This window comes from Lathyrus oleraceus, chromosome 5 (assembly GCF_024323335.1).
Source record: "Lathyrus oleraceus cultivar Zhongwan6 chromosome 5, CAAS_Psat_ZW6_1.0, whole genome shotgun sequence".
In the NCBI taxonomy this organism is placed as follows: Eukaryota; Viridiplantae; Streptophyta; class Magnoliopsida; order Fabales; family Fabaceae; genus Lathyrus; species Lathyrus oleraceus.
Window position 1 is genome coordinate 570549103 of NC_066583.1, and position 9593 is coordinate 570558695.

Genomic DNA, 9593 nt, shown 5'->3' on the forward strand with positions numbered 1-9593 from the left:
ACAAATACATAGTTATTTGATTTTTATGTCTTTATTACAAAATTGTGAATTTTATCCATTTAATCTCAAAATTATTTTTTCTTATCACCTAAGTTAACTAAGGGGGAAATTGTGACATTTTAATAAAATTAAAACCCTAACCCTCCAATATAAATAGAGTGACTGGCCATTTGAGAATGCAGATAAAAATTTAGACTAATTACACAACACCAAGAGAAAGCGGTGCTTACCCCTCACTGGTCACTCTCTCTCTATTTGAAGATGAGATCAAAAACTCATAAAAAGAAAGAACGAAAACCAACGAAAACATAAAATCATATATCTCCTTCCTCACTCTTTTAGACAGTGACCATAACTTCATCTTCTCATTAAAAACCTTTTCCCTCGACTCTCAATACACACATCCCACATAAACTAATTCATCTTCACATACTACACAATAACCCCATTTCAAGCACCCTTCATTTTGTACCATACACATTTCCCATCATTCTTCCACATCAAACAAATATTTTCTCTCATAGTCGCATGCCAAACTTCATAGATCATACACTCTGAAACATAACTTCATTCGTTTTCTTCACTACTCACCACACAATCAATCCCACTTATCCAAACCATTTTTCCTCTTGGCATAACCTTCAAAATATTTTCCAAACAAATGATGTTTCGTCTCGAAACGATGAAAAAACAACGCCTCGTCCACAAATGTGTGAGTGAGATAACTGACATTTTCCTGTGAATATTGATATGTAAAAATCCATTCAATGTGATGCAAACCCCCCTTCCTCTAACTGTTTTGGGTAAGCAGTATTTTCTGTTTGATTGGGACAATGATAACTCTTACTAAAATCGATTCACAAACAAACTTTTTCTATCCAGAACTACGTAGCCTTGAGTTCTCCATCGCACCCAGAGATACGTAGGAGCGAGATTCAAAGTCTCGTCAAACACCCTAATAAAAAAATTCACCTTTTAGTCGTATTCTTTTTCCCTTTTAATAACTCAGGAAGCCAACATTCGAAAGCTAAAACTAATGCGCATAACTAACTAAATGGTTCCCGTTGAGTACAACAGACGTGAGGGGTGCTAATACCTTCCCCTTGCGTAATCGACTTCCGAACCCGATTTTGTTGTGATAACCATATCTTAGTCGTTCTTTTAGGGATTTTATCGATATTTTTCCTTTTCCTTTTTTGGGAATAAATAAAGATCGATGGCGTCTCTGTTAGTCATTCCGCGAGCGTGCGACATGCTTCGCGAGTGTCGTATATTTTGAGATGCAACACTTATCACATTCAACAAACTCACCTTTAAACATGAAAGCTCATCATTTCCCCCTCACTTTCACTTTTCATTCTCTCAACCATGATTTTGTGAGTTTTCCTTCTTCTTCTCTTTGCCTATTGCTTTTACATTATGGACAATGTATGATTTATGCATGAGTGAAATTTCGTGCTTTTCAATTTTTCATTAGTTTAATTTATGTCTATGATGTGTTATGTTTAATTAAGTTGAATATTTGTTGAATAAAGATATGTGTACTTGTATGAAACAAATATATTTCCACATGAATGCAAAATCTAAGGTTAATTGTTTTAGTCAATCGTTCTTACTCTAGCAACTAGTATCCTCCAATTAAGTTTTATTAAACTAGTCAATCGTTTTTAGTCAATTGTTCTTACTCTAACAACTAGTATCTTTATAAAAGTTGATTTGTTCTCTAAAATAGAAGAGATATATGTGTAAAATGCTCAAAAGGACATTACAAAGTCAAATTTCTGAAATATTATCATAGGGAAAATTCCTTTTGAAATCATGATTGTATGCGTAATGAAAATCAATATGAATAAAAGGTTTATGGTTAAGCTTATGGCAGGAATTTAATCTTTGAGGAAGAAATTAGTAAAATATTTTTGAAAGAATGTTTGAGCTAAGTTAACCCTAAAATACTAAAGGCCTAGATTAGTTTTCCTGTGGATTTTGAATGAACTTTCAAACATGCATACCTTATTTCTTATAAAAAATTCTTTGTCCCTATATTTCCTAAGTGATTTAATTGCTTGAGTACAATCGACGATTCAAGCATAAGGAGTTTAATAAGTCGTGTTTGTATCATTTTTAGTCGTTTGAATATATCATTTATTTTCTACTTTTAGTTCATTTTATTTTCCATGTTACTTCTACTTTCTTCTTTCTAATTTGTTTTAGGAGTTTAAAGATAGTCAAAGGTTCAAATCCATGTTTAAACGAAAGAAAAGCTAAAGTAGAAAGATGCCCGAAGATGCCGATAAATATTAGCAAGAAGGAAGTGATTTTAGCACAAACTAGAGGACATTACAGTCTGTCCGTAATGGGCATTACTGTCGTAATAACCTCGGAAAATTTGGATTTCTATAAATGAAGTTTTGACACGATGGAGTGGTCATTGCAACCAACCCATAATGACATTACGACCGCAATGGCCCCAAATGACTCACATCATCTCGCTTTTTTTTTTTTTTGATGTTTCATGTTTTGGTTTTTTGACTCTTTACCTCTTACACACTAATAAGTTAAGGCGTTATTGCGAATTATTGTCCATCCTAATGGACTAAAGACTATTTAATCATCGTAAACATCAATTGTAATCTCTCCAATATTTTGCACAATTTACATTTTATGCCCCAATTTTAGATTTCTTTGCAAAGAAAAACTCTGTTAGAACAAAACCATGTTGTGTCAGTTTTAAGAAATCAATTTTATATTATTTTATATTGTTTGTGTCTTATATATATCATGCTTTATTCACATCAGCTTTCTCTAATGTATATCATGTAATTATGCTAAAATTTAAATTTAGTGTCATGGTAACCGTCCAAAAGACGGATCTCATGTAAAGTAAAAAGTTCCTACCTAAACTCTCTTTATAAAACTCTGGTATACAATCTGATTTTTAAACGCTTAACAAATGTCTCTATGAAAGTTGAAACAACTTTAAATATCAACCAATAGACTGAAAGACAAAGGTTGATACGTGGACCTAAAAACTATACGAATAGACTAACATATAAAAATATTTTTAACTTATTTGAGAAAGCGCATACAAATGCAAATAGCACTTCTTTACGAGTTCTATCGCTAAATCAAATCATGAAAATATGTAAATTCAATGACTTAAATACAATCATATGCTTTAAAAGAAGATACGTCATATAATTTTCAATTATTTCTTTAAAAATTAAAATTTACCAAAAGATAATGACAAATAATTTCTAAAACAAAAATAACCAATGTCTAGAGAATATTTGACTATAGAGCCACATTCCTTAAATTAAATTCCCAAAATGCTATTCACTTAATTTTTTTTTCTTAAATACCACTTTTTTTTTTCATGTTGTGGAGTTTTTTAATTAATTTTTTTTGCACCCTCCATCTTGGACGACGGACGCCCTAGAAACCCAGTTGGGTCCGCCATCTAAGATGGCGTTTTTTTTTTCATTTTAAATTTCTGAATTAGTTTTAAATAATTAAAATTAATTATTTAATATTAAATATTAATTAAAAAATGATATTTAATATAACATTAAATAATTATTTTTTTAAATAAAATAAATATATTATTACATAATATTTTTAAAAAATATTAAATATTAATTAAAAAATAATATTAAATATATATTATTACATAATATTTTTTATTTTTTCCTACTTAAATGTATTATATATTGTTTTTCTGTCCAAATAAATTTTTTAGTACAGTTTTTTGCTACCTAAATAATTTTATAATATTATTTTTTCTATCTACTAAATCTTCTATAAATAGAAGTGGCTAAGAGACATCAGAATTTCTTTAATAATTATTCAACATATTTCTTAAATAACCAACATCTAAAATCACTATAAAACAAAAATTCGATACTCAATTAATGTCAATAGAAAAATACTCTTTTATTACTCTTACAATATTCTCGTTGAACATTTTCTTAATTCAAAGTTAGAGTAATTCATTTTGGAGATAAAAGAAGCATATAGGACAAATGGTTATAACCTTAATAGTACATTTCTTTACCCCTATCATTGCGCTTGTCCCCCTTATTATAAAAGTTAGACAGTCTGACGTGAACTTTTCGAGGTAATCAGTAAATCAAATGTGTTTCATAGTAAAATCCATATATATATATATATATATATATATATATATATATATATATATATATATATATATATATATATATATATATATATATATATATATATATATATATATATATATATATATATATTATTCTCATACGTTCAAACAAATTTATGAGACTTCATATTCTCATTTATCATTTCACAGTATGAAAAGAACTTTTCCGCATGCATTATTTGAGATACAAAAGTAAAAGTTGTGAAGGTGATGTGTATTTGTGGACTTACAAGTCTTGGTCTAATTTGATATAATTATAGTATATATAATGGCATAAGTTAAGATAGTTTTTTTTTTTTATAAATAAAAATAAATGGGAGCTATCAGTAACAGAGGTCAACTAATACTATTAGTAAAGAATAAAGATTATCACGGAGAAAGAGAAAAGTTGTCAAAGAAAATTTGAAAAGATAAAATAAAAGCTAAGAAAATCACATGATTCTCAATAGTCCAAGATAAGGGTCATACGTGTGTATTTGATCTCTTTTGTTGTTAATTCTTAGCTACCTAGCTAGCTACTTGCTAAATCAAATATTTCAAAGTTAATATTCTCTACATTCCACAATAATCCATTTATTTACAACAAAAATATTCTAAAATAAATTACATTTTTAAATCATTGATTAATTTTTATAGATTATATCTTCTAATTAATACTTCTACATCTTTTATAAATCAATATCTTCTATTTCACATTTCAAATAATAATAATAGTAGTAAATATATTATTTAATAATGATAGCTTGATAAAATATTAATTTCTGTTTTATTTATTTATATTTGTATTGTGTATATAATAGTTAAATTATAAGTCAATTAATGAAAATGAATTCAGTTAGAAATATAAATATACAAGTGGTTTAATGTCCGACAATTGTCTTCTACATATAGAATATTTTATGATATTTGAATATAGTACCATTTGTGAGAATATTTGATGTGCCTATGGTATTTCAAGCTTTAATTAGTTTCCTTACATTCCAAAACCAGCTAGCTACATCCATTGCTCAAACACAAATGAAAAGAAACCTTATAACCAAGTAGGGTTTTTTTCTTCTTCCTTTTCTTTCTTCCATCATCCATAGATACATTTGGATCAACAAATATGAGTTAGGTTTACCTTCTTTTACTTCAAGTCAATTGCAAAGTTGATTATCCAAGGAAATAATTGGCTTTATTGGATCTTGGAAACAAGGGTTGGCTAATATATAGGATCTCTTTCTAATATTCATATGTGGTTTGAGGAAGCTATCTTGGAAGAGAGTTGTTAAGCTTCATCCTTAGCAATGGTTTGTACATCTCTCTCTCTCTCTCTCTCTCTCTCTCTCTCTCTCTCTCTCTCTCTCTCTCTCTCTCTCTCTCTCTCTCTCTCTCTCTCTCTCTCTCTCTCTCTCTCTCTCTCTCTCTCTCTCTCTCTCTCTCTCTCTCTCTCTCTCTCTCTCTCTCTCTCTCTCTCTCTCTCTCTCTCTCTCTCTCTCTCTCTCTCTCTCTCTCTCTCTCTCTCTCTCTCTCTCTCTCTCTCCAAGATGTTTTTGGAAAAAAAAATTGCATTTGATTTTAAGTCTTAATTTTACTATTTTTGGATCTAGTTTTCTTGATAAATTTAGAAATAAAGTAGAACATAAATTTCTTCATGGAATATATTTAGATATATACAATTTTTATTTAACAAAATACAAGCATACTTCAATCTCTATACAAATCACAACTTCAAAATCAACTTTGAGATTTTTTATCTAATTATGGATGTGAGAATTAGACCATTTCTTTCCATCTTCTATAGTATCCCCCAACTCACACACTTAATTTTCACTATAACAAAAAGCATATCTTTAATTAACATTCATGGAAAGAATTGAAACTTTTTATATAGATCACATATAAGTCACTTAATTTTATTGAGAAGAAAAAAAAAAGTAGATAGATATATAACTTTTGTTCATATTTTTGTTAGAAAGAGAGTATTCTTTAGGTCTAATACACTCTTCAATTTAACAATTTTCAAATTGTAGGTAGATAGCTAGGTGAGTGTGGAATTCCAAGACCTAGGAATAAGCACACATGTTGTTAAATAAATTTTTGGTACAAATGTAGTTTAACAAAACATGAATCCTTCTAAAACATAACCTCGTGTCACTATTAAAAAATTCAGTTGTTTTTGCCCATTTATTTAGCAAACATATCTTGGTTCAATATATTGCAATAATTATATTGAACAAGTGCAAACTTCTATATTTGATGCAACTTTTATGTCTACTAGAAAACATCAAAGTAATTTGATAGAAGAAGAAAATAGAACACAAATGGCAGAGAGAATACACATATCTAATGAAGTCGTCAAGAATGAAGATAGTAACGATATCGGAACAAAACCCTCTTCGCCAAATAGAAGAAAACGTTCCTTCTTCGACTTAAACGAAGAAGCGGTCGACGATGGAGATGATGATCATGTGACACAACTTGTAAGTGATGAAGGCCCTAATTGTGGTGAGATAAGCAACAACAATGAGATATCATCACAAGAGGAGAACTTGAGTAGCAATGATCATCATTCAAGTGATCAAGAAGGGAAAGGGCGAGGAAATACCGTAAGACAATATATTAGGTCGAAAATGCCTAGGCTTCGATGGACTCCTGACCTTCATTTATCTTTTGTGCATGCTGTTGAAAGACTTGGAGGCCAAGAAAGTAAGTTTCACTCACTTTACTCTTGATTATATACATAAATTTACATCATATTTTTTTCTGGTGTGATTCTTTGTTTTTATGAATTGAAGTACTATTATATTTCTTTGATGCATAAGAAAAACTATTTATTTTGAGCATTTTCATTAACATTTTGTTGACAATATTTGGTATAGGAGCAACACCCAAGTTGGTTCTCCAATTGATGAATGTGAGAGGACTTAGCATTGCACATGTGAAGAGTCATTTGCAGGTAATATATATTCATGATTAGAAATTAATTATGTTAAATACTTATAAGTTGAAATGACTTTTTATCTTTGATTAATTGTTCATTTTAATTATGTTTTTTTTTTCTGGATGTTCAGATGTATAGGAGTAAAAAACTTGATGAGTCTGGCCAAGGTAATTAAATAAATATTTCAGAGCCTTAAATTTGTTAGAAAGTTCATTATTATTTAATGTTTCCAAGGGTTTTACATAAATGCATGATTATATTTTCATTTTATTTTATTTCAGTTTTATCCCAAAAAAATAGGGAAATGCAAGGAAAGCATCATCATATTTTGGATATGTATGGAAGATTTAACGTTCAAGGACACTTTGGTGTTAATAATAACAACTATTTGCACCCATATAATGAAATCAAAGCTCATAGCTCTTCAAGGTAATATATATATAGTATTATTTTTGTGTTCATAAAATATTACAGTTAAATTATTTTTTATTATTCTTATAAAATCTTTTGTTTTTAATTTTTATTCATTTAAAATATATCTAAAAATAGTATAAAATTTAATTTGGTGTTGTATTTTTTTAGATTTTTAAAAAAAAATTCTACATTTTAAAGTTTATCTAAAATTACAATCATTTTTTTTTCCATTTTTTATAGTTATTATTAGTGGATATTTATTTAAAGCATGCATGAAATTAATTTTGATAAATCATTATTTAATATTTTCTTAATTTATAGGTTTCATCAAAGTGGTCTTTTCAACAATCATGTGATCTTTAGATCAAGTTCAATGTGGGACAAAGATTTATATAAAACAAGTTCACATATATTTGATGTAAAAGATGCAATAACAAGAAATAATAATGGACCTATAAATTCTACTCAAATAAGTCAGTTACTACCTGAAGAAAAGAAGTGGCCTCCTCGATTACAAGGAAGTGAAAATCATGAAAGCTTGTTTCGAGATGATCATAGTGCACAGCTTTTTTCATGGAGTCCTGTCTTCACTAAGGTAATAAAATTACATTACCTTTTTTTTTTCATGCTATTTTATAACATAGTTTGCATCATATTTATTGTTTCACTAATAAGTTATTCTTGGATCTTCTAGCTTCCAATGTTTAATACCTTATAAAGATATTATTACTATTTAGATAGGTTTTCTTTTGGTATAGTTATATATTGCATTAGTTAAAGAAATGCTTTTTTTTTAAAAACTAGGTGCATGATAAAAAGGATCAAATGCAAGAATTCAAACACCAACCTCAAGTATCAAAGAAAGAGTACACATCAAGTTTCTTAGAACTAAAACTAAGTCGAGATTCAGAAATTAGTGTTAAGAATCAGATAAATATGAATCCAACGGGCGAAGAAGAAATACACACAATTCTCTCTCTTTAGTTATTGTCTTTCTCTTCCTCAAATTCAAAGTGATGAAAAGCAAGGTTAGTGAAAAGCACAGAGAAAATATCTAGGTTGGGAATTTGAATGAGTTTGCAAAATTGTACACTAACAAGTCATTTGGGCTGAGTACTTAAGATCTGACCATGTCAATTAGGGCATTGGAGTGAGATCTTTTAAGTACTTGCTTTATCAGACCACATTTATGCATGCAAAGGACCTTTTGTGAAATTTTGAATAAATTAATTTAGCTATTGTTATTTCAATTTGGATTATGTTTACTTATAGATTAGAATCAATGCCGCAATTAATTTGTTTGTTGGACCATTGACTCAATATGAAGTCGCTTGAGACCCTTGAAAGGCCCATTTAAATACTTATTTTAAATTATATTATGTGGTATTTTTTTAAATAATTGTATTTTTAAGTGACATACACAAGATTACATTTAAAAAAAGTTTACTCCCCAAAATATAGAGACTCTTTGTATAACATCATCATATCAAGGGGGATTAGTGATGACTTTTTGGAAAATGTATGGATTAATTGAAATAATAATAAAAGATATCGTCTCTACGAGGATTGAAATTTAACAAAGTAAAAAATATGTGAAATACAGTAACAATAGGGTATTTTTAAATTGATTTTGCAAAGATAAAAATACGAGAAATAAATTGATCCTAAATATAATAACGAGAAAGCGATTAGGTTTTACTCGAATCCCTTGTTCCCCTAGTTTTGTTTAGTGCATTAGGTGAAGAATATTATCATTATAATCCTACGATAAATTAACAAAATATTCTACACAATCCCTTGGTGTACAACTCACTAATTTCTACTAGTGATTTTCTATCTCTATTCGGTCGGTAAAAGAGAAATTGGGTGTTGTTACGGTACATTAATTCAAAAGCTACTATTAGTGGTATCCTATTCCAATTCAACTGAAGAAAGTAGAACGATTGCTCTAGTTCATATTTATAGGCTTAGTGTCAGTGATCCCTACTAATCTAATATCGAATTTTTAGCTCTTTCACATATAATAAGCATTAAGCACAAGAACAATTAAATAGAAATTATAACTTCCATAATTCAAATAAC

At 28.7% G+C, this 9593-nt stretch overlaps 1 protein-coding gene across 1 annotated transcript; it reads left to right on the forward strand.

Annotated features, from left to right (window-relative positions):
- Window positions 1-5085: 5085 nt before the first annotated feature.
- LOC127086546 (protein PHOSPHATE STARVATION RESPONSE 1) lies at window positions 5086-8907 on the forward strand. The gene is made up of 7 exons (XM_051027324.1): window positions 5086-5463; window positions 6435-6862; window positions 7036-7112; window positions 7228-7264; window positions 7379-7526; window positions 7833-8106; window positions 8316-8907. The coding sequence occupies exons 2-7, from the start codon at window positions 6478-6480 to the stop codon at window positions 8493-8495; spliced, it is 1101 nt and encodes a 366-aa protein (XP_050883281.1). The 5' UTR covers window positions 5086-5463; window positions 6435-6477; the 3' UTR covers window positions 8496-8907.
- Window positions 8908-9593: the final 686 nt, after the last annotated feature.

Coding starts and splice junctions, on each gene's coding strand:
- LOC127086546 (XM_051027324.1), top strand. CDS start 6,478: ATGGCAGAGAGAATACACATATCTAATGAAGTCGTCAAGAATGAAGAT. Junction 7,527..7,832: donor AAAGCTCATAGCTCTTCAAG/GTAATATATATA, acceptor CTTAATTTATAG/GTTTCATCAAAGTGGTCTTT. Junction 8,107..8,315: donor GGAGTCCTGTCTTCACTAAG/GTAATAAAATTA, acceptor TTTAAAAACTAG/GTGCATGATAAAAAGGATCA.